The 24,906-nt window shown below is 60.3% G+C and overlaps 1 protein-coding gene across 2 annotated transcripts; it reads right to left on the minus strand.

Annotated features, from left to right (window-relative positions):
- Nucleotides 1-207: 207 nt before the first annotated feature.
- On the minus strand, nucleotides 208-24,852 carry STRN4 (striatin 4). Of its 2 annotated transcripts, none has more exons than XM_055551752.1 (18): nucleotides 24,536-24,852; nucleotides 17,546-17,649; nucleotides 16,990-17,063; nucleotides 15,984-16,062; nucleotides 13,782-13,979; nucleotides 11,553-11,694; nucleotides 8,184-8,343; nucleotides 7,541-7,654; nucleotides 7,077-7,171; nucleotides 5,063-5,238; nucleotides 4,925-4,972; nucleotides 4,451-4,572; nucleotides 3,221-3,391; nucleotides 2,943-3,083; nucleotides 2,383-2,481; nucleotides 2,115-2,201; nucleotides 1,172-1,409; nucleotides 208-945 (listed from the first exon to the last, which is right to left on the minus strand). In XM_055551752.1, exons 1-17 carry the CDS (start codon nucleotides 24,818-24,820, stop codon nucleotides 1,240-1,242), a joined length of 2,265 nt encoding a protein of 754 aa, XP_055407727.1. In that variant the 5' UTR covers nucleotides 24,821-24,852; the 3' UTR covers nucleotides 208-945; nucleotides 1,172-1,239. The 2 variants fall into 2 exon arrangements, with proteins under 2 accessions (XP_055407727.1, XP_055407726.1); XM_055551751.1 differs by having other exon boundaries at nucleotides 7,077-7,192.
- Nucleotides 24,853-24,906: the final 54 nt, after the last annotated feature.

Here is a 24,906-nt window from a genome sequence, read left to right on the forward strand (position 1 = left end):
TGCCACCCATCTTACTCCAAAGGGTTTATTGAGACAAGTTTCACGTACAAGTCAGGGCGGAGGGAATGGGGCTTATAAACAGGAACCTGGGAGGGGGACCTGGGGGCACAGGGTGGAACCCAAAACAGAGTGAAATAAATAGAGGAAGAGAGTGAAGGGTCAGGAGCGGAAACAGACAGACTATCACACAGTGATAACAACATGGGGGGGGGCTCCATTAAAATCCCATTTATTTATACAGATATACAGGGAGTTATGGGGGGCCCAGGGGACCCCACTCCACCCTCCATGCCCTGCAGAGGGGCAAGAGAACGCTATCTCTCTCCCCATGGGTAACCCCATGGGGGTTTGGGGGTCTGCCCTTGGAGGAGTGTTGGGGGAGGTAGGGTTGGGCGCTCCCCCGAGGGCATCACCTGCTCCCCAGGCAGTTACTGGCCCTGGCAGCGCCGGGTAGTGTCTGGAAAGCTGTGCTGAGGGAACTGAGGGGAGGGGGATCACTGGGCACGCTGGTGGGGATGGGGGAGGCCCCCGCAGGGAGGACAATCCCTGCCTGTAGCTGGCTCCAGGGCCCCAGCAGACCCAGAGCAGGGGCGTGGGGGCGCCTCCCGCCCGGCTCCCACCCGGGGCCAGGGAGGTGGAGAGGAGCAGTCAGGGGTTCCAAAAGAGAACCCGGCACCTTCTGGCATCTTGGAAAAGTTGAGCCCCAAGGACACCCAGGCCTGGATGTGTGGCTCCCGAGAAGGAGGCTCAGAGACCCGGAGTGGGTGCCAGGGTAAAGGGAAAATTCCCAGAGACCATGCTGGAGGGCGATTCCTGAAGGAGGCCGCACCCGGCGGGAGGCTGCGGGAAGGGCCTCCTGGGGAGAGGGCCCATAGCACCACCAGGCCCCAAGGCAGGCGGGAGGCGGCCACGCCTCGGGGCCTCCAGACCGAGGCCAGGAGTCACCTGCGGGAGACAGAAGGGAGGGGAGGCTGGACCACAGTCTCCAGAGTGCCAGAGGTCAGGTAGTTCCGGCCCTTCCTTTGAATGCCTGGGGCCACCCTGGCAATTCTCGCAGGGCATCCCAGCTAGGGTGTCGGTATTTGGCACCCGCCGGAAATGCCAGGCGGGAGTGAGGGTGCCGGGGGCTTCTGCCCTCCCAACCCAAGCCTCCCTCCCTCCATCCCCTCACCTCAGTCCCACTGCCCGGCCCCACCCCCCAGCCAGGGTGGCAGCCTGGGCTGGGGGGCCAGGTGGGCATCATACGAAGACCTTGGCCAGGGCATCGGCGCCTGCACTGGCGATGAGGGCCTTGCTGGGGTGGCAGGCGACTGCGTGGATGGCCTCCTCATGCTTCTTGCGGTGGGCTGTGATCTCCTGAACGCACGTCTTGTTGTCCAGGCTCCACAAACGCAGCGAGCAGTCGTGGCCTGTGCGGGTGCGGGAGCAGAAGGGGCTGTCGCTCAGCAGCTCCGGGTCCCCCAGCTCCCTGCCCAGACCTGCCTCCTGAACCTGGCCTCCCTGGAGACAGCTGAACTGTCCTGGGCCACCCCGCCCTCCGCCACCATAGCTCGTGCCTCTGCGCGTGCTCGCATTTGCTGATATCCCGGGGCAGGGCGGGCTCTGGTCAGGCCAGTGCACCCCCTTCACCCCCCTGGGGAGTTTCAGCCCCTTCTCCATCCACCCGAGTCCCAGCCACGCCATTGAGGAGCAGCCCCGCGGTCACTGGGGCTTGGTGTCTTTATCCACAAACGGCAGGTGCCCCAACTGCTAAGAGTCCCCTGTCTTGCGGGGACTGAGAGTCAGATAGGCCTGAACGTCAATCCCTTCAACCTGCTGGGCTGTGACCAAGTGAAGTGAGTTCTCTAGGCCCAGTTTCCACATGTGCGCAATGGGGGCTGCAGTACCAACCTCATTCAAATGCAACGGGGCTGTGTGGGAGCGTGCCTACCGTGGCTCCGATGACCCCACCCCTGTGACCACTCTAACCAGCCACAGAGGAGCTCCTGAGCCCTGCTCAGACAGCACTCCCACCAGCGCCCCAGCCTCAGGGAGCCCCCGAGCACTCCTCTCCCTCTCCTGCTGGGAAGGGCATGTGCCCTCACTCCTGAGGGGCCAGGAGGCTCCCGACTTACTTCCTGACATCAGGAAGACGCCATTGGGGTCCACGGCGAGGCACGTGACCGCATCCAGGTGGGCGACCATGGAGTGCACCAACTTCCCTGCAGAGAGAGAGGGTGGGCAGCAGGTTACTTTTCCACTCTGTGCCCAGCCTGGAAAGGTGCAGGGGCTAGCGGGGACACTGAGCCTCCAAGGTGGACTGACCAATCTCCCTCTCTAAGCTGGGCTGACCCCGCCCCCCACCAGCACAGATGAGCGGGGGCCGGGGAGGCTGGGCGTCACCTGTGCGGTTGTCCAGAAAACGGATGCCTCTGTCATCATGGGCGGTGATGGTGAGGGGCTGGCTGGGGTGACTCACCACCTGGTTGATCTGGGTTGGGCCTGAAAAGGAGAGAAAACAGAAGAAGTAAAGTGGGGTGCAAGTAGAGAGACCAGAAGGGACAAAGACAAGAGGAGAACTGCCATCCCATCCCTGTCCTCTGCCGAGATGCCGAGCAGGGCTGGGCGCCCCAGCCGCTCCCTCCAGGGCCCAGGGCTTCTCCATCTGTGCCGTGGACACTGCGCGGTCCCGGGGCAAGCAGGAGGGATGGCAACCGTGAGGGCAGTGCTTCTGCTCCACCGAGCGGCCCACAGGGGAGCCCCTGGGATGTCTCTCCCCCAGCCCTCTGGAGCTGTCCGTAAGGGCACAGTGACTGGGACTTGATCTCCATCCTGCTCAGAGCCCTGCACAGGGTAGGGCAGCCACTGTCCACTGACTGGGCAACAGGCCACCAAAGCCCCAGGAGAAACTGGGGCCCTGGAAGCATTCAGACTTCAGTCCCTGGCTCTGGGCACCCCCTTACCACTGTTCCCCCGGGAGTCCAGCGTGAGAAGCGCACTGCCAGCCTCCAGGTCATACAGGACGGTGTCGCCAGAACGAAAGGAGGCCACGATGTGGGCAGGCTCGGTGCTGGTGAAGGCCACTGAGGTGGGGGTCCCGTGATCTGAAGGCAGAGGGAACGGAAGGCTGCCAACAGCCCCGCTCCTGCCCTGCGGCGGGAAGCCTGGGCCCTCGTCAGGAGTCACCCTCCTCTGGGGCCTCCACCCCCGGGGTGTCACGGCCCCCCGCCCTGCCCCTCACCGCTGGCTGTGGAAAAGGTGAAGAGGCAGGTCGGGCTGCTGTTGCTGGGGTCCCAGATGCGAACGGAGCCGTCGGCAGAGCAGGAGGCCAGGCGCTGGGAGGCGGGGCTGAAGGCCAGGCCCCACACGGCGTCCCCGTGGCCCTCCAGGACGTGGCTCAACATGCTCGGGTCTGGACCCGCCGGAGAGGGGAGAGGGCTGCATCAGGGCCGCGGCCCAGCTCCAGCTCGGACAGCCCGGCAGCCTCGGCTCTGCCGTCACCCCCCACCCCCAGTCCTCATGCCCTCAGAGCTGCTCAGGCTGCAACCGTGGGCCGGCTGTTCTGTGAAGGTTTCAGGCTTTCAACGCCCCCAGAGTGGAAGCTCCAGAGGTAGGGATGATCTGGCTCCCAAGCTATTCCCCCAGGCCTGCGACAGTGCCTGCCACAAAGCCCTGCACGGGACGTACCTTTTAGGACTCAGTTAAGGGGATAAGGGCCAAGACTTCTGCAGCCTGGCCCCTGGAGTCAGCCCCACCCTCTGTCCCCGCGGTCTTTTCTTGCCCACTCTCTCCTCCAAAGCCCTCTGGTTGTTCCCACCATGGACTCCCTGGTCACTCGGGTCCATGTGGGGTGCTCTGGCTGGGCCCTGCTGACACCCAATGTGTGACAGCCTGCCAGGTGAACAGCAGACACTGCCTGGGGCTGACCCCTGACCTTTGACAGGGTGAGACGATCCTGAGAGGAGACACAGATCCCCAAACTCTGCCCCGACACACTGCGGCATGGAGCCAAGCGTGTGATCAAAAGCATTATCAAGAGGTGTCAGAGGGCAGGAACACGGACACTGACCGAAGGGGACGGTCTACTCCCTTCTCCACTTAACAGTAAACCCTGCAGCCCAGCCCAGCCAGCGTCTCTACCTCCCCTGCCCTGGCCCCTCCGCTCCACCACGCAGATGCAGGCGGAGACCGTGGAGTGCTGCCAGGGCCACCACGCCTTTGCCTGGCTTTGTCCCAAAGCTCCACCCCAATGAGCTGCTCTGTGCACCGCTCACCCATCGCCCCTTCGCTGCCTTGTCTCATCTGACCCTCGGTCACGTGCTGAATCACCTGGGTCCTGGCTTCCCCAGAGCGGGAGCCCTTGGCGTTCCCTCCTGAGTTCTTGAAGTGTGAAGCCCGGGTGCTGAGGAACCAAGAGGCTCCCAGGGGCAGGTGGGTGGGGGAAAGGAAGACGGGAGGGAGCTGTCCTCACCGTAACCATCGTAGGGGTCCATGTTGAGGTCTGGGATCTTCCAGCTGTGGATGCGGGCGTCTGCCCCACCACTGTAACAGCACTCACTGTGGCTGCCCATGGCCACAGCCAACACGGGGCCCCTGGAGGAGACCGAGGGGCGGTGAGGGGGGCCAGACACTCTGGGCTCACCTCCTCCCCTCAACGGGACCTGAGGGTACACTGCTAGCGTATTTCAAGGCTGCTGAAAAGGAACTTGGCATCTGGACCTCTGGTTGGGCCACCCAGGCTAGCTGCCCGCCCCCAGCCTCCCCAACTCCTCTAAAGGCTGTGCCAAGAACCAGCTGTGGGGCACTGGAAGTCTGCAGGGTGCCAGGAGAGGGTGGGGTGTGTGCAGAGGCCACGGGGACCTGGAGCCTTTGGCTGCCCTGCCCCCCAGGATGGCAGCGAGCGGGCCGGGGGCAGGCTGCCACGGGGGCAGGGGCGCTTCCCTACCTGTGAGCCCGGAAGGCATGGATAGGCTCCACATCTAGCGCGGCATTCCTGTGGGCAGGGAGAGGAGCCGGGGTCACCCTGCATCCCCACGCCCGGACATCCCCACCCAGCCCTCCACCCCAGGGCTGCTGCCCTCACTTCTTGGCTGTGACCGCCTTCTGCAGGTTCCAGAGCTTGAGTGTGCCGTCCTCGGAAGCGGTGAGCAAAGCCGACTGGCTGTGGTGGAAAGCCAGGGAGCGGATGCCATCGTAGTGGGAGCGGAGAGTGAACTTGGGGTTCCAGGTCTTCTTGAAGGCGTCTTTGCTGTCAGACAGCTGGGGTGGGGGAGCTGCCTCAGGGTCTGCCATCCCAGCTGACGGTCCCCACAACCCAGCCCCACATGAAGCGACACGCGGCACACACGAGCCTCTGGCCTGGGCCCAGCCACTTCCTTCTCGCCCGCCCGCAGCACCCCCTCAGTCGCTCAGTGAGTTCCTGCAGTGTGCAGGGCCCATGATAGCTTCTGAGGAGGCAACGGTGAGCCCAAGCCCTGGGGTGTCCCCATCAGGGGGAGCCTGGGGGAGATGGTCAGAGATGGTCTCCATCACAGAGACGATTAACAAGCAATGCCATGAATTTCAGATGCACTGAGAGGAGGTGCCGGGCAACCCGTCCCCATCTGTGCGGGTCAGTAAGGCTTTCCTGGGGAACTGACATGTGATCAGGATGTTACTAGGTAAATGAAGGGAACAGAGGGTGGAACGAAATGTGCGAAGTCCCTGAGGCAGAGGGAGCAAAGGCGGATCTTGAGCTGAGAGGAGGCCAGGGCCCCAGCAAGTGAGGGAGAGCGGCAGGGGAAGAGGCCTAGGGGGCTGGCCCACACTCAGGAACCTGCTGCTCCTTCTCAGGGATGGGGTTGCGGGGGGGGCCCTCGGGAGGGTTTAGAGCAGAGGAATGGCCCAGGTTGTTCTGGCTGCTCCATGGCGGGGGTGCTGGACTGGGGAAGAGGAGAGTGGCTGCAGAGAGAGGTGGGAGGAGGTCCCCAGGGAAGTCTCCCAGGAGTGGTGAGGCAGACCCGATGCGGGGAGTGGAAAAGGGGACCAGCACACCGTGCGGGAGAGACCGGGGAGCAGAGTCCACAGGCCTCTGGGGGAGAGTCCCCGAGACACCACAGAGGGCCTGATGGACCATGGTGTTGCTCTCGAGGTAGGGGACCCAGAGAGGGCCCCTGGGGTAAGGAGACGAGCAGACTGTCAGGCAAGCCTCAGTGCCCTGCCCTAAGGTGGGGTGCACCCCGACGGACCCCTACATCTGGGCTCTGTCACTCGAGGTCATCGCTCCTGCCACAGTTGTTCAGGACTAGAGGCTCTACCCCCTCATGCGTATGCAGACCCAGGTGGGGAGTGTCTTCATTTCGTCTTGGGGGAGAAGAACCCTGCATCTTCCTGCTCAAACTCTCCCAACCCGCCCCCCCACCCCCAGAATGCCTAACCTGGCTGAGATCACCAACCGCATGGAGTCTCGCTGGAAGCTGCGGTAAGTGTCCTACCACAGGAAGAAGCTCACACGCGCCCGCCTCAGAGATGTCCGGAGAGCCAGCGGCCTGGCCACAGATCTCAGGCTCAGGACACTGGCCCTGAGGTCTCTCTGCACTCCAGCCCCACTGCCCCACCAGCCTCCACTCATACCAGATCAGCCTGATTTTTTTTGTTTTGTTTTGTGGCTGGAGGTCACCTTCCCGTCCACAATCCCCACCTCCTGCACAGACTCCTACCTGCTCTGCCCCAGCCCCAAAGCATCTGCCGCCTCTGATGCTGTATTTGGACTCAGCACCCCTCTGCCCCTGCTTCGCGCCTATGGTGGGTCCTAGATTTGAGGTGCATGGGAAGTCTGGGGTGGGAGGGAGCATTGCTGAGAGGAGCAGCCTGGCAGCGTGACTGAAACCCAGGCCCCAGAGCCTGCCAGGCCAGGCACCTTGGTGACCCCGTCAAGTCCCGGTGCCTGTCTGCATCGGCACCCCTGTGACACAGGGTGAGCTGGCGAATGATCTCACATCGTCCTGCTGCGTGAGGGGCTGGGTGCAGGCAGGCACCCGGCCAGAGCTCAGCCAGTCCCAGCGCTGCACCGGACGCCTGGGGGGGCCCGCGAGGGATGGGGCACCCCAAGGACTTACATCACAGCTGAGGTCGTTGTCGTTGGTGACGGTGAGATCTGCCAAGTCCCCCAGGCTCACCTCCCCGCCCCCGATAGTGTCCATGATGAAAACGTCTGAGGAGAAGCCAAAGGAACCTGGTAGGGGGAGGGGAGGGAGGGGGCAGAGAAGGGCCGGGAGAGAGAGAGAGAGACAGAGAGAGGCAGAGAGAGGTGAGAAGGGAGACAGAGAGGCAGGCAGAGGACAAGATCAAGAATCACAGCTGGAGAGAAAGAAACAGGGAGAGTCAGACAGACAGACAGGGCAGGACAGACAAAAAGAGAGGGAGACAGAGATAGACAGACGAACTTTTGGGACAGGGAGGCTGCAGACCAGAGAGAGGCTGGGCCTTGACCCTGAGGACACAGAAGCCCGGGGCTTAGTTTCTGCAGCCTCCCTCTGCTGTGGGGCCCTCAGGACTGGGCCAGGGTGCAGGGGCTGCTTACCTTCGTGGGGCCGGGGCTGGGGGGTGCCGGGAGGTGGGCCGGTCACTTTGGGGGGCAGCCCATCCACATCCCGAAGGTCAGCCAAGATCCCCTGAAGTTTGACCCGCCGGCTTTCTGCAGGCACAGGGGGCAGGTGGGTGGGTGTCACTGACCGGCCACTCAGCCACGTGGGGAGGGTGCTCTCCTGCCACTGTGGGGGGGCTGGAGAGCCCTGGGCTCCGAGTAGGGGTGGGGGACAGGAGGAGGAGACAGATGGAGAGGGGACCCTCCATGGCCTCAATCCCCCGCCATCCTACGTGACCCCGGGGGCCTCGGAGCTCAGAGTCACAGGACAGGAAGCGCTGTCCCCCTGCCTCCCCCACGCTGGGTCTGCATCCTGTCCCCCCTCCCCTCCCTATCCTCCCAGGGCTGGAGGTCTGGAGGCTCTGCCTCAGGAAGAGCCGGGCCTGCCTGTGACCCCCTGAGATTCTCCAGGGAAGGGGACAAGGCCTGGCCACGGCAGTGCAGCCGCCGGCTCTGCAAGGCCACTCTCCTCTCAGGAAGCGTATCCGGCCGGTGGGGACCCTGGGGCAGGAAGCAGCTGCAGGCGCAGGCAGCGGTGGTGCCCTCGGTGAGGAAGGCGGGCCCAGACGCCCCAGCTCACCCAGTTCGTGGTGGGCGCCCTCTGCAGCGCACCGCCGCGGGTCGTGCGGGCCCTCCCCATCCTCTCCAGAGCCCAGGAAGTCAAACTCGCTGATAGCGTCCTCTGAGTCGTCCTCCTCGTCTTCGTCCTCCGTCTCAGGGGCCAGGGCCTTGGATGGCAGCTGGGGCGTGGAGACCAGCAGAGAGCTCAGGGCCCTGGCCCACTTGCTAGCCCAGAGCGGGGAAACCAGCGTTCCGCCTGCGGCCCCCAGTCCCACAGCCTGCCGCCGTGCTCCCCCTACTGGAAGCCCTCGGGGCGTACCAGCCCCCAGCCTGGCTCTGGAAACCCCTTTCGCTGCTGCCCGCATGGACCCCCACACAGGGCCCTCCTCCTTTCGCTCAGGCTGGTCCTGCTCCCCTGTGCCCTGCCTCCCAGCCCAGTACACTTCTCATGAAAAAAATGTCAGATAATATGACAACCTGTTTCGGGGGCAAGGGAAGCTATATTTGGGTGTATGGGTGTACAGGCGTCGAAGGAGACACTACAAAGTGAGACCAGATCCATGGCTACAACAGTAATGACGAGGAACACTTCCCACAGTGCCGACCTCTCTGAGTTACTCAGTGCACTGATCAGCTTTGCATATGATTTCACAACCCCACGAACAGTTATCACTCTTCTAATTATTATTCCCATATTACAGATTAAGGAGACCGAGGCTGAGCCGAGTGAAGCCCCTTGGCCCAGGTCCAAGCCATTCCACATACATCAAAGACAAGCTTTGGGGTGTGAGGTTACCCGGGGGTCTCCAAGTCTTCCCGATAACTTCCTATACTGGCTGCATTTTTGTTTTCTTATATAACAAGCAGGAGCTACTTTTAGAATGAGAAAACACCCCAGGTCTTCCTTTCTGAGAAACAGAATGCTGGGCGAGTGAACACAGAGTCTGCTGAGTTTTCCCACAGTTGGTCGTAACCAGGGCTGAGAACCAAATCCCCTCGTTTTCCTCAGTCCACGAGCTTGGACCCCATCCCAGGCCTGTGAACTGAGGGGCAGCATCACGCCTGCGTTTCCCCACCAGACACCTTTGAGACGCAGCCTCATGAAGTGACATCTCGCACTTAATCCTTCAGCCTCCCACTCCCTACGCATCACTATGCTTTACATCAAGTGCCGTCCGGGAGGGAGCTGTGTACTGGGCTCTTCACAGACTGCACTTAGATCGCTTAAAGAGAGTTTCAGAGTTTTCAAAGACCGTTTGGATATCTGAGTTCTGCTTTCAGTGCTGGCTTAGGACACAGCCCTCCCTCAGCACTGGGACTCCGGGACCAGTGGACTCAAACACTACCTCTTCCAGGAAGCCTTCCCCCTCCTCAGTGTCCCCAGCCTGGACCCAGGTTCAGTCAGGCTGTGAATTCCTCCGGGGCGCGGGTGACTCCGTCCCAGAGGCTCAGCACCCCACGCTGGGTCTTGAGGGTATGGACATGGAGGTGGCTGTGCTAGGGCATCTTGAGGGGCCAGCCTCTGGCCTGTGTGGGAGGAGGGGGATGGGATGTGACTGCCTTCCCCTTCCTTTCTGGGAGAACACCTGGCCTGCCCAGAGAGAGGACGGTAGGGCTTGGTCCTTGAGAGGGGCCTTTCTTCTCTCTCACCGCCTGGGACCGTCAGTGCCACGCATCTACCCAGTGTGAACTCATTTATTTTTCAAACGTACAGATTTTATTCACTTATTCATTTATCTCTGGCCCTGCCATGTGGGGGCTTAGGGATTGCAGTTCCCTGAGGTGGGACTGAACCTGGGCCGCAGCAGTGAAAGCGCCGAGTCCTAACCACTGGACCGCCAGAGAACTCCCAGGACTCATTTTACTGAATTCCTCAACAACTCAGAAACAAACTACCAGCCTCTGAGGGCAAAACCATGACAAAGGGAATCACGTGACCCTGGTTATAGAGCCAGGCCAGTGGCCACTCTGGGAGGCACTCGTGGAGACAGAGGCCTAGGGAAGCGTGAGACCCTGCACAGGGAGCCGCCTGACAGGGTGTGTGGGATAGATGCGGGGACAGAGGTGGCCGCCGCGGGGAGCACGCGAGCATTTCTAACAGGCGTGCGGGGAGCACGCGAGCATTTCTAACAGGCGTGCAGGGGAGAGGGGAGGTTTCCCAGAGGGGGCTGAGGGAGACCTGAGAAAGGAGTGGAAATCCAGCAGGGGGCAGGAGGGACCAGGTGCTCTGGACTCAGAGACACCCTGCTCTTCCTGGAACCCCAGGGCCAGGGCTCCGGCTCTGGGCGCTCCGTTCCCCTCAGCGTGGTCACTGAGTGCCTGACCTGCGTGGGACCCTGTGCTGAGCCATGGTGGGCACCCTGGATACAGAGTGGAGGCCAAGACAAGCCTGACACCAGACAGGGAGGACCCAGGGTGGTCCCAGTCAGGATGGGGCAGCCCACAGGAGATTCCTGACCCTGTGGAGAGAAGGGGAGCAAGGGAGTTCAGCTGGGAAGAGCTGGTCAAGGAAAGCCCCTGAGGCTGTCTCCTCTCCCACAGGCCCCCCCTCATGGGTGCGTGTACCTGCCTGTGACTACCTATAAGCCCACTGCTGGCCACAAGCTCCTCCCTGCAGGGACCAGGCCTCGGTGTCTCCCTGTCCTCGCTGCCAGCACAGAGCCTGGCCCACAAGGCCTACACTGACTGGTGAGACCAGGCCCCGCCTAAGGACAGCGCCGTCAGGATGGCAGGAGCACTGGGCTCCGGCAGTTCAGGAGCGGGGGTGAAATGTGGTGGGAGCCCGACCTCCAGGCCAAGCTGAGAAGACTTGGACTCTACCCTGTGAGCAGTGTCCCTGGGCCTGGGACACCAAGAGCAGACTAGACACTCGCATCCTACGAAGTGCCCCCAGAGCCCCCCAACCTGACTTCAGGCTACGCCGGGGGCTCGGCCACATCCCCTAAGGGTGCCGGGGAGGAAAGAGAAAAGACCCACACAGCCCCTGGCTCAGGGAGCTCACTGTCTACTGCAGGAGACAGAGCTGGGGGCACGTCAGAACATTTCCAAGTCCCACTGTGGTCGGGCTGGCAAGAAGGAGAACGCGCCATGAGAGGGCGTCTCGGGGCTGGCCTGGCCTGGGGATTCAGGAAAGGCCTCTTGAAAACATCAGAGCCCAAGGAGGGAATGTGGAAAGAATGACAGGGGTACAGCTGGAGAAGGGGTTGCCCTAACAAAAACGATCAAGGTGCCTCAGAAGGGACCAGAGGCCACAGCACGGCTGGCAGGAGCCGGGGACGTGGGGAAGGGATGGAGCAGCCTTCAGAAGAGCCCAGCACGCCCTGGAGGCCCTCTGTGTATGGGGCTCCTCCTGGACAGGGCTCCTCCGGGGCGGGGCCGGCGCGCTCACCTTCACGCGCTGCTTCCTGTGCTGCGCGCCGTCCAGCTCATCGTCCTCGTCACTGTCATCGTCCTCGCAGTGCTGCAGGAAGGGGATCTGCTCCAGCACCGAGCCACCCAAGCGCTCTCTGCCGTCCTTGCCGGCCGCGTTCCTGCCCAGGACGGGGGTGGGGCGGGGGGTGGGGGGTCAGTCCTGCTGGGAGCCTGAGCCCAGGGGAGCCTTGACTCTGACCCTGCATGGGGCTTGGAGCCCAGCCTCGGCCGGGCACACCCTGGCTAGACCCCTCACTGAGCTCTGACCCTCGCCAGAGCAGTTCCAGACCAGACCCCCACCCTGACCACACATCCCCTGTGTGTGCCGAGTCAGACAGAGAGCTGGTTGAGAGATCGCCGCTGACTCCGCAGCCCCCGTCACCACAGCCGAACCACGCACACTCAGGGCAGAGCACGGCAGGAACACATCTGGTGGCAGGGAAGCGGAACCAGTCATCCCATGACTGCTCGGGCCCCTCATGGCCTGCGCCCTCCCCACCACCAGACGGTGCTGCCAGTCCACCTCTGGGCCTGCTGTTGAGTGGCTCCCTTGGGATGACAAGTTTAAGCCAAGGAATTGTTTGCCAAATGGAGTCACCAAACGTGACTCCAGGGCAGAAAGGAGGGCAGAATTCGAAGTTCAGATTAACGCGAACGGCCTCCCAAAAGGAGGTTGCCACCGGGCTGATGCTCCAAGTGTTCTTGTCAGCTGCCCGGGCAAGATGGGTGCCACTCGGTAGAGACCTCCCACCCCTGGGCTGCCAGTCCAGCCCCCAGCCCTCACTTCCCAGCCTCCCTGCTCCCCTGGGGGCCTCCACACGTGGAACAGGCTCCTTCCTTGGCACCATCTCCACACCCTCTGCCTCAGTGACTGCCCAACCCCAGGGTTTTCAAGCCCGCCTGTGTGCTGATAAACTGGAGATACATTTACGAGTTAAGCGCTGCCCCTACCCTCGCCACGGGGGCTCACACAGACACCTCACACTCCACTCGTTCTGAATGGCCCCCTTAAAGTCCCCCACCCGGGTCAGTGCTGCTCCCAGCTGCTCAGACTCCACCCTCCAGTTACCCCAGTTTCTTTGCGTCTCCCCCTACAGCCAGTCCTTTTGTTATCGTCGGCTCCTGCTGAAAACCCGCTGAGAAGCAGACCAGCCTCACCCCTCCACTGCTGACGTCCACCATCTCTGGCCTGGACGTCTCCAAGAGTCTCCAATTGGCCCTCCCTGCTCCCAGCCCGGCCCTCGGTCAGCCTCTCCATCTCGAAGAAGACCAAGCCTATGAGATGATGTCACACCCTGGCTCAAAACCACAAGCTTGTCTCCAAGCTCCTCATCGTGGCCCGTGAGGCCTGCTGTGATCGGACTCCTGAGATTTCAGCCTCACCACAGATCATGGCACCATGTACTGGCAGTGCTGCCCCCACGCCAGCCTCTGCCTGCTCCTGGGCGTGCCAGCCCTCTCCTGTCCTGGATCCTTTACCGAGAACACTTCCCTCCCAGCTACTCGGCTGGCTCGGCCTCCACTCCATGCAGTTCTCTGCCCAAACGTCATCCTGTCCTAAGCAGTACTGCTTTTTCCATCTCTCTTTTTCTCTTAAATTAACATTTTTTTTTCTTTTTTGATGTAGATCGTTTTAAAAGTCTTTACTGACTTTGTTATAATATTCTGTCTGTTTTATGTTTGGGCTTTTGGCTGCGAGGCATGTGGGATCTTCGCTCTCGACCTGGGAAAGTCTCAACCACTGGACCGCAGGGAAGCCCCCTCCCACTGCTTTCTCACTGCCTTTCATAGACCTCCTCATGTCATCAGCAATTTAGTTATTTTCTGACAAACAGCAGCTACTGACGAGAGAATGAACACAGGAGAGCTCCCCGGGGGGCAGTGACCACGTGTTGGGCTACGCTCCCCAGGTCCTGGCGTGGGCCCAGGGCTGCCTTCAGCAGGGACCTGGCGTTTGATGGGGCGTGCGCAGGCCGGAGCCTCGTGCAGGGCCAGGCCGGAGGAGAGCTATGGAGCGCAGCAGCACGGAGGTGACGCCAGGGGAGGGCCACCCAGGACAGAACCTGTACATTCCACAAGGGATGGACAGCGGGTTCCGGAGCAGAGAAACCCACGATACGCTCCAGGAAGGATGCGACCCCAGATCATGGACCAGCCTCATGGAGGGGGAGTGGTGGGGAGACACCCTCCAGACCCCAGGGCTCACCTCTTGATCTGCTCCTCGATCTGTTTCACCAGCAGCGATTCTCCGCCGCTGAGCCCCCCGGGTGCCAGCGGGGCCCTAGGGCCCCCTTCGCTGGGCTCGGCAGCCCCGTTGAGCTCTAACGAGCGGCCCAGGAGGGAGCGCACGCGCTTGGACCGCATGTCCAGGATGGTGTCAGTGTAGCCGACCTCTTCCAGGTACCTGCGGGGAGGCAGAACCAGGACAGGTCGGGCCGGGGAGGCGGAACCGGGGTGGGTCAGGCACCACATGGCTCCCTTCTATACTGCAGGGGTGGATGCAAGCTGGGCCAGCCTTTTTGGAGAAGCAACTGAAGACAACACACCGAACTCTCACGTAAGCGTTCCCCTGAGCCTTTCTATGTGGGCATCGCGCTGTCGCAGATGCTCGCAGAGACAATGTACATTTGGGGGACCTAAAGGCAGGGGCTGACCCACACGTCTGCTGACGAGGACTGTGGAAGTAGACAGCTGATGGGACACTAGGCACAGGATAAACGAGGCAGAGTGCCAAGTGCTCAATGTGTGCTCAGTCGCGTCCGATCCCTTGGGAGCCCACAGACCGTAGCCCACCAGGCTCCTCTGTCCAAGAATACTGAAGCAGGGTGCGGCCCCTTCTCCAGGGGATCTTCCCAACCCAGGGATCGAACCCGTGTCTCTTAACGGCTCCTGCATTGCAGGTGGATTCTTTACCACTGAGCCATCTGGGAAGCCCGAAGAGGAGAGAGCCTGCTCAATAAATAGCACAACAGAAATTGTAAGTTAAGTGTTCCTTACAATTCAAGTGTTTGTAGGAAAAAAAAAAAAAGAATGTGCCTCTAAGGATAGACCACACACAAACACACATTTGTATCATGCCCTGCACCAGGCCTAGAAAGAAACACACTGAACTTCAGAGCAGTGATCTCTGCAGAGTGAGGTTAGGGATGTCAGTAGGAACTTCTGTCATTTACTCTACACACGAGCATTTATCACCCCCAGGATTACAAAACCTGAAGCCAGCTAAGACTGGCCTAAAGGCTAAAAAAAACGGAAAAAATTCAACTATGAGTATCTGTGGCTTCAAATCACTGGAGACAGGAGTCCCTGGCTGGTCCTCAGGGAGCACCCGCAGAGCCTTTTCTGTTGACCGTGACCTTGCCCCTTGGGCAACAACAGACACACCATCTTGGGCATGTGCGTTTGTGTCTGAGGCTCCCCTGCCGCCACCACCAGGGAGAGGCGGGGGAGGCAGGGCAAGGTGGGTGGAAGGAGCTGGGCTCCGGGGACGGCTTCCTAAGATCACACGTCAGACCTTCCACTTATTAGCTGGACCTTCTGCACGGATGCCCTCTCTGCACCTCGTTTTTTTCGCCTGTGAAAATGAGGGGAACGCTAGCAGTTACACTGCCCAGGGATTTCCGTGAGGAATCCTTGTGTGCCGGGTGTTTAGCCCGGCGCCGGGCACATAACAGGTACCTGGCAGGCGTCGCCTGGGACAATCCTTCTGTCATCACTGTGTGCACGCCCTTTAAGCTAGCAACTGCAACTATCCTCTCTGACGTTTAGCGTAAGGAAATCAAGGATACAGACAAATAACTTCCTGGTGTTTGTCACACTATTAAAAAAATGCCTTCAACAAAATACACAAGAAGAGACTGGCCACAGGAAATTACGATTACATAGGTCTTGAAATGATGCAACATAACTAATTTACGCGGAGAAACGTTCACAACACTTAAAAGCAATGCCTTATGAAACAATGCAGAGGGGGAAGCCCTGCTTTTATAAAACGCGCACAGATACATATACACAGAAGCGAAAGCCTGTGTGTCAACATGTTTACAGGCGCATGGATTCCCTGGGTGGTGGAATTATGGGTGATTTTTGTTCTTTTCTGTGTTTTCCTGTTTCCCAAGTTTTCTAAAACACATGTCTCTCTCTAATGAAAAGCAAAAAAATTTTAACATTACATCCTGGGTGGGGGGGAAGGGCATGTGGGATTGCTTTCCAAGTGTGGGGGGTCTCCCAGGGCTGCCTCCTGCCAGGAGTCTTCCCACGCTCCACCCCCACAGGGTGATGGGCCCTCTCGGCTGTGGCCAGCAGGGATCCTGAGATCTCACGGTCCCCAATGAGGACAGGAAGGACTGTGGCGTCCCCGGGCTTATCTCCCTGGCCCAGCCTCCGCCCTGGCCCAGCGCACACTCACTGTCGGAGAAGCTGCCGCCCCTCCTTCCACACCAGCGGGCTGTTCTCCAGGGTGACCGACTCCACGGGGCCATTGGAGACTGCGGGGTAGAGAGAAAGGAGGCGGGCTGTCTCGAGGGCACCATCCAGGCGCCCACCACCTCCTCCACCGGCCCTGTCCTCACCCTCAAACCCAAGTCGGTCACTGTGGAGCCACACGCTGGGAGGGCCTGGAGCCTCCCTCTTCCCCTGCCCTCCTCCTCTCTGGTCTCTTTGGGTCACTCCCCAGACCGTCCCCGGACTGTCTTCAGACTCTGTTCTGCTATTTCCCCACACAGGAAACGGGCTGGGCTCTGAACGAACGGGCAGATGACTGGCCCAGCCCGCCTCGGCCGCTTCCCGGCTATGTGGCCTGAGCAGGTCGGTTTACCTCTCTGAGCCTCAGTTTCCTTATCTGAGAAACGAAGTTAACAATCACAGCACCCACCTCTTGGGACTGCTGTGAGGACTGAATGAGGCAGCCTGTTTACTTTCCTCATCGAATATTTATGGGGCATCTATTATGTGGCCAGCTAGGTGCCTGGACTGTATGGGTCGGCACAGACCCGTCCTTGTGGAAGGCGCTCTGGTCAGCGTCCGACATGAAGAACAACGGCCACCGCAGCCTCACCTTGTGAACACACGCCACTCTTCCACGTCTCTACGCTCCTGGACCCTCCTCCCTCCACCTGGAACACCCTCCCTACTTCCCTGATGGTGAACTGATGCCTCTTTCTAGGAGCTCCGACTCCCAGGGGCCTCGTGTGTCTGTCTGCCTCAGACAGACAGAGGGACAGCAGGCAGGACTCCCAGGCCTTCCCTGCCCCCTGCCCCCCAACAGGAGGGCACCATGAGTGAGACCCAACCACTCCCAGTCCCGGCCAAGCTGCTTTCCATGGAGCATATGAGACTCAGGGGTCCATCTCTGCTCTGTCACGCTCGGTTTGCAGGGGGCGGGCATGCAGGAAGGATCAGGCTGGCGTGGGTACCTGGTTCCGACAGTTCTGGCTTCTTCTCTCCCTGGTTCAGGTCTGTCCCGAATTTCAATTTATGGTATTTGGCCCTAAGAGGTCAAATGATGAATGAATGAGAGGCACCGAAGCGTCGACAGGGCCAGCCCTCGCCTCCAAAATCCCAGAGCCCGGGTTCTCGTTCTTCTCCGCCCTCCGCCCTGCCTGACTGGGAAGCAGCCGTGGTAGAGGCAGTGGCACAGATGGCACTGTGGCGAGCCCGCTGCTGGGAGCCAGGCACACCGGGCTGCTGTCCCAGCTCTAGAGTCCTTGAAGAAGTCCTCTCCCTCCAGAAGCCTCACCTGCACCCATCGGGCCCCTGGAACGGAGGGATGAGACGAGGACTGTGTGGAGTCTGCAACGTGGTGGGCTGCCGCCACGATGAAGCCATTGCTTGTGGTCTGCCCTGAACCCCACCCACGAGGGCCTGTTCTGCCCCCCTCTCCTGGACCGTGCGGTACTGAGTGATGGAGGAGAGGATTCTCCCAGGGGCTCGACCCATGAAGGCAGGCAGCTAGGGCACAGCAGGGCTCACCTCTCCTGCTTCAGCGCGTATTCCAGCATCTTGATCCGCCGCACCAGGTCTGTCTTGAGATTCTCCTGCCCCTTCCTCTCTCCCTGGAGGAAGGCCACCTGAGCCTGTGGGCAGACAGAAGGGGGCGGGGGACAGCAGGGCTCAGGCTCGCCGACCTGTGTCTCATGCTCGCTCGGGGCAGGCAGCTCCAGCACCCCCACCCCCGGGACATGCAGCAGCCAGTTCTTCAAGAGTGGAGACCCTGAGCCAGGGTTCAGCGGGGCAATGAGAGGGCGGCTGGATCTGTTTCCCTGTCACCCGCGATGAGACAACTGAAGAGAGACTAAATGGGAACAGCTTGGGGCTCCCTGGGCCCCCACCACTGGGGAGAAGGTGGGGGCGGTAGGTATTAAGAGCCCTGGGCGCCTCCTCCCCCACCCCCAGGCAGGTGCCGTCCCCGAGGTTGTTGGGGGAGGTGGCACGGCACTGTTCAAGAAGAGCTTCTGTCTCTGGGGGGTGTGGGAAGCTGCTTCTGGAGTCTAGGGACAGGAGTGGGTGGCTCGGCTCGGCTCCCGCTGCAATGCAACAGCTTCGCCGCCTGACCTCCACGGTGGGGATCGACCGTCCTGGGGGAGTCGGCCCAGAGGAAGGGAGACATGTCACAGACATGACCCCGGACCCCTGCCAACCACTTCACACCATCTGCTGGCCCAGTCTGCCCCCGTCTGCTCTGGCCTGTCAACGGGCCTTTTGGAGACACCAACAGCCTTCGAGGTATGCTCCTGGCCCCCGACCATGTTCCGGAAGCCCAGTGCCAGAGCCCTGAGTGCCGTGCTCCTCCCTGGCTTCCCCTCAAGTGCTCCTCTGACCCAGGCTGGGACCACCCGAGCTTCAGGCCTGGCTTGGCCACTTCCGCGAGGGACGATCTTAGGCGGGTCATTAGCCCTCTCTGAACCTCCCCTTCCCCTTCCAGAAAATGGGGCTCCTGAGAGTGCCTGCTCCTCACGTGTGAAGTTGTTCTCAGTCCAAAGCCTGGCACAGACGAAGGGCTAACAAATGCCAGCTCCCACCTCTTGTTATTTTTATTCTCTCAAAGTACTTAATTATTTGGCTGCATTGGGTCTCAGTTCTGGCATGCAGGCATGCGGGATCTCTCCTTGTGGTCCACAGGCTTCCCTTGTGGGCTTAGCTGCCTTGCTGCATGTAGAATCCCAGTTCCCCGACCAGCGATCAAACCCACATCCTCTGCTCTAGAAGGCAGATTCTAAACCACTGGACCACCAGAAAAGTCCCGGGGCCCGGTTCTTCATGGGAGCTAGGATCCCCAAGACCTGAGACCATGGAGCAGAGGTGTCCGTGGCTGACAGGCCTCCTGCCCCCTCCTCGGCAGCTGCGTCGTCCTGGAGCCGACCCTCACACATCACGAGCTTGCTGAAGAACTTCCGCAGCTCCCTCAGGAGCCCCCAGACACCTTTGCCAGGCGGCGAACATTCCCAAAGCCTTGCTCCAGGACTGTCTGCGGTTGGTGGCCTCTCAGATGCCCATGAACAGGCTTACTCCTCGCCCTGGGGCTCGAAGAGCCCCGACCTCCCTGCCCCTAGCACTTATGCCCCATATGGCCCTGTGCCCAAATGCCTCCCGTCACCCGCCTCCTGCTCCAGGGACCAGGTCTCTCCTTCAGGTCAGCAGAGAATCAAATGTGGGCTGAGTACTGCTGAGCACTGGCCTGAGCACAGGGCCAGAGGAAAAGGCACACTCAGGCACCGCTGGGGGGGGGGCCACAAGTTCACAAACCCCTCCAGCGGGCAATCTGGCCACATCCACAAACATGTTAAATACACATTCCTTTTGTCCTAGCAGTTCCACTTCTAAGGAGTTTACCCCATATGTATAACTGCAAGGGTAGACTTCCTTCCTTTGCATATATTAATGCACAACAAAAGTATCTTTAATTCACTCCACAAACATTTACTATGTATCAGATACAATCCTGGACACAAAACTGAACAAGATGAAGTTCATATTTTAGAGGAGGGTGTGGGACCAGCAGTGAACAAATAAATACATGTCACAGGTGTGCTATGGAAAATAAACCTCACCTGTCCGCTGAGAGAAAGGGACTCCTCCCAATACTTCTTTTCTCTACGCTTTAAATCAACACGTATGTACATAAATATCTAAGGCCAGACAAGCAGACACACACGTGATCAACATCTTCGGAGTTTGAATTTATGTCCTTTGTGGATCTTCTCAGCCACCCAAATCAACGCTGTCTGGAGTGAGTTTTAGAAGGTGAGGGGAGTGGCGGAGAAGACGAGGTTGATCACCAAACACATGCCCCAGGTCCCTGTCTCCCCATGCCCTCGCCACTCTGGGCTTCCATCCACAAGTTTCTGATACTGGGTGCCTGCCCCGCCTGCTGAGCCCACAGGCATTCCCCACTGGACACTGGTGACCGCCCGCCCTGATGGGACAGGTTCAGGGTGCGGGGCTGGCGGAGTAACAGAGAAGATGAGCGCCTCCTGCCCCCACAGAGCCCTCAGTCCAGGGCACGGGCCGGGCACAAGCAGCCACAGCTAACACATGACTCGACTCGGACCCCAGGAGGGAGCAGAGGAGGGTGGGGAGGAGGGACACCTATGTGAAGAAGTGACAGTTCAGCTGAGATCTGAGCCTGGTTAGCAGGCGGCCGGGGTAGAGCGTGCAGCTGGTAGAGAACGGCAAACTCTACAACGGCCAGTATGGCTCCATCTGAGAATGCGTAAAAGGGTTAGTGAGGGAAGTCAGAGAAGCTTGTCGGCCTGACAAAGAGTCACAGACCACGCAAACAAGTTTGAAACCCACCGTAAAGCACAGGGGAAGCTATGGAAGGGCTTTTTCAGCAGACGAGAGATATTATCAAACCTGCTCGCGGGCGGGGGCAGGGAGAGGGACAAGCTAAAGACCCAGAAACCAGTCACAGGAGGAGGCAGATCCCAGAAAGAAACGACAGGGGCTCAAACCAGGAACAGGCAGCGGGGTGAGGAGTAGGTTTAGCGTACTGAGGAGGTGGCCCTCACCTGTGGGGGAAGAAAGTGGAGGGGGAGAAGCAGGGTCAGAGTCACGCCCTGCTCACCCCCCATGACCTCCCTTGCTCCCTGAGCATCCATCCAATGATGATGCGAGAATATCACTCTGCTCTGTGGTCCCCTTCCCAGTTCCTCCAGCAAAGAAAGGAGAAGGAGAACCAGAAACACGTGGGTGAAGTGTCCTAAGCTGCTGGAATGCCACAGAGAGGGGAAGCGCTGGGGGCCCGGCCCTCCCACCCTGCACACACCAGCGGTCACAGCCACATGGCCACGGCTGCCTGACCTGCCGGGATCACGGCACGCCGGCAGGCAAGGCTGGGATCTGGAAGTCCTCTACCCAACCAGCACCTCTGCCCACTGCCACTGAGACAGGGCGGCCGCCTCTCCTCTGGCTGTTCCCTCCCCATCCAGGCGGCATGGGAGGAACCTGGCTATCTCAGTCCTCCTGGGAGCCCTTGCTGACTCTCCCCATCCCAAGCTTTCTGTCCCACCACCCCCCCCCCCACCCCAGGCCCTTCAGTCCCATCTGGCCCTGTGTCTCCTGCACTCCACTCCCTCCTCCCCAGGCTCTGGCAGGGTTGAGTCCCTGTGGATCCCTCAGAGCTCCTTGTGAGGCTGGCGGGGGCGGTGGAGGGGCAGGGGGCGGGGACCAGCTCCCCATCTTCTCTACCTGCAGCAGTGTGCTCGCTGCCCTCGCTCATCCCTGAATGTCCAGTCAGGCCCCCACCCCCACCCCTCGAGGTTCCTCTTGTCCTCAAAAAAGCTCACAGCCCTTTGCAGAAGTGCCAGAGCCACACCACTGAAACCTCAACTACGTGCGAACCTCTGTAACCCCCTGCGCAAACCAGCCTTCTCCGTTAGCCTGGAGGTTTCTGAAGGGCAGAAACCTCACCACCTCCTTCTCAGAATCCCCCCACGATGCCAGCTCCCTGCTCCCATCTTCTGGGCGCCTCCTGGCAGGACCTCCCAAGAAGTTGCCTTTTCTGCCATTACCCCACACTGATCGTCTGGTGCCAGGAGCAGCTGCACAAAGAAGCTATTTGGAGAAGAGGTATTCGGGGTTTATGGGGAGAATCTGACGCAGTCCAGGCCGTGAAGGCTCTCGCGGGAGAAGTCACACCTCTCTAAGTGATAAGTGCTCAAGTAAAAGTGTATAAAAAGAGGTGCTGCTGTGGGGAGTGTAAATGTGGGACAACTTGGCAGAACCAATCACCAGTTTATAAACACGTCTATTCTACCACCCCACCTGTTTATTCTGCTGTACACTCACACAAGAGGGAATACAAGGACAGTCCCTGCAGCCACTTCCAATGGGCAAAACCTGGAAACTACCAAAAAATCCATTAGGGGGACACAAACTAAATGAGCTATGGCGCAGACACCCGCGGGGTGCAGTTCCTAAAAATAATAAGCGCTCTGTGTGCTCATATGAAAGAAGCGCAAAAGATGTATAAGTACATGAAAATAAGTCACAAAATGATGCATGTGATAGGATGTAAAAGGCAGGAGGAGAAGGGGACGACAGAGGACGAGATGGCTGGATGGCATCACCGACTCTATGGACATGAGTTTGAGTAAACTCCGGGAGCTGGTGATGGACAGGGAGGCCTGGCATGATGCAGTCCATGGGGTCACAAAGAGTCAGACACGACTGAGCGACTGAACCGAACTGAATAGGATTTCGTATATTACACACACAGAGCTAAATTACTTTTATAGCAATAATAGAGTTTGGGGGAGTGGATCCTTCCCTTCTCACTCACTTGGGTGTGTGTGTACATCTATACACACAGGCACTTCTGAGATCCTTGAAATTTACTAATGTAACAGAACAATAACAACAAAAGAGTACAAAGTAAATGATGCTAGAGCCCGGACAAATGACAGCCCAACGGGGCACAAACCACCACTTCCGCTCAGACTCCAAGAAGGATCACTAAGTGCGGGAGCACACGCATCTTTCCTCTTGCTGGTCTCAAAGATGAGGCAGCGGCGTGGTGGGTGCTGTAGGGTACCCTGGTCTGCTATGACCGCCTGGATGATCCTGGGAAGGTCACTGAGCTGCCCTGAAACAAGCTTGTCATCTGTCCTGGGCGTCAGACGGGTATAATCCATGGGCTCGAAAGCCCAGAGACCACCCCTGCCACCCACAGGCTGTGACCCTCGATATATTACTGACCTTCTCCAAATCTCCACTTCCTCTTTTGATTATCTTTTAAAAGGAAGGGAAGGGGAATAACATCTCCCACCCTCCCGGAATGTTGCAAGGACTAAGCGATACCATGTATCTGCTGTGTCTAATACAGTGTCTTGCCTGTAATACATACTCAATAAATAGCAGCTGCTACTATAATTGCTAAATAAGGGCAATGTCCTTGGCCCTGTCTCCACAATGGGGGTATTGAGAAGATCTAGTAAGACCCTGGGCAAGCACTCGGGAAGTGGAGATGGGATACCATAGCAAGGGGTACTTACATAAGGCTTTCTCTCCCACCCTAACCCCAAGCCTCAGCTACCACACAGTGAAGATCCCTTTCGGGGAGGGAGAAGTGTGGGATGCTCTCTAGTCATCCTAGGGAGAAAATTCTAATCTGGTTATTTACTTGGGTCCCCACCTCAACCAGATACGAAACAGCAACTCAGAAGAGGAAAGACCAGATGCTAGAAGGAGATACTGACTTCTGCTAACAATGCCCCAACCCTCCAAATCCTTGCCACCGGGATACCCAGGCTCCTCAGGACACTGTGCCAATTGACCCACACTTCTCAAGGTCACAAAACCCGCCCAGCTCCTCAGCCTCTTCCAAACATCTCAGGACACCTCCCTCCCCGAATCTACTCCACAAACCATAGGATTCTTTCCCAGAAACTTCCACAAACACCTCCCACCCCAGGATCCTTCTGAAATGTTTCCTCTGGCTGTCTTCCTGCTCTACAAAAAGGCTCCCCTTGCCATGCCCCAGGTCCCCCGATTCCTCTTCACTGTCTCCATCCCACCGCCTCTCTCCACAGCTGGCCAAGTTTGACCCTCCCATACTCCAGTTCGGGGGTTCTCCATCTGACATCCCACACACCTCCCATCTCACGGCGGGGGCCCCCACGCCTCCACATCCCCAAAGAGTTTCGGCTCTCCGTTCTCTTCCAACACAGGCTCCTGGCTCACGTCCTGGCTCCATTCGTGCTTCCAACCCTGGGACCCCTACCTTGCACTCGGAAGCCAGGCCTGCCGGGGCTCCCCAAAGTTCCCTCCTCAGAGGAGAGGTCACACACCTTCACGCCCCCCACCTCCCGCCCGGAGACCTTGCTCCGCATCCTTGGAGTCCTCAACACAGCCGTCATTCAGTCCCTCCAGTCCAAACGCTCCGAAACACCTACCCGTCCCGGGCTCCCGGACTTCCTCTCTCGACTCACACGGGCTCCCCGCCCCGGTCTCGCCCCCGGCTGATCCTAGGTCACCCCCGACGCCCCCTCTCACCCACCCGGGGTCCATCGGGCTCCACCTCCAACGCGCACCTGGTCGGGGACGGAATGGGGAGTCCCTCGTGCTGCACCCTGGGAGCTTTTGGCTCACTCGTATACAAGACCCCTCCATCCTCTCCCAACGCCCTTCGCTGAGCTGGGGTCCCCTCGGCGCCCCAAGGCCACTCTCTCAGGAACCTTTCCGCCGGCCGGTTCACTCCCACTCCCCCTTCAGCAGGCTCGAGTCCCCCGCGCCGCCTTCTCCCGGCGACCGCGCGGGCCCCCCTCCCGCCGCCGGCCGCCCGGGTGCCCTCCGGACGCCCCTCGGCCGGCCCCTCACTCCGGCTCCCGGCCGGTCGCCGTCCCCTCCCGCCCCCCCGGCCGTCCCGACGGCCATTGCTCCAAGATGGCGGCGGCGGCGGCGGCGGGTGAGGCTGGGCCGGGCCGGGCGGGCGGGGGTCGGGGGTCCCGGGGCTGTGCTCACCTGCAGCTCGGCGCGCTCGGCCTCCCAGCGGGCCTTCTCCGCTTCGAAGCGCGCCCACTCGTGCTGGATAAAGTGTAGGATCCCGGGCAGGCTCAGGGGCTCCGGTCCCGCTGCGGGACCGGGGCTGCCTCCGCCGCCGCCGCCTCCCTTGGCAGCCGGGCCGGGCCCGGGGGCGGGGGCGGAGACCAGGGCCGCCCCCGTCGGGCCGGGGCCCGCGCCGGAGCCCAGCGGGCGGCAGGAGGAGGCGGCGGCGGCAACGGCGGCGGCCGCTCGCTCCTCCATCATGGAGGCCCCGGGGCCGGCCCGCGCGCCCGCTGTGCCTCGCGCGCCTGCGCGGCCGCGCCAGCCCTCGCGCGCGCGCTCGGTGGGGG

This window comes from Bubalus kerabau, chromosome 17 (genome assembly GCF_029407905.1).
Source record: "Bubalus kerabau isolate K-KA32 ecotype Philippines breed swamp buffalo chromosome 17, PCC_UOA_SB_1v2, whole genome shotgun sequence".
NCBI lineage: Eukaryota > Metazoa > Chordata > Mammalia > Artiodactyla > Bovidae > Bubalus > Bubalus kerabau.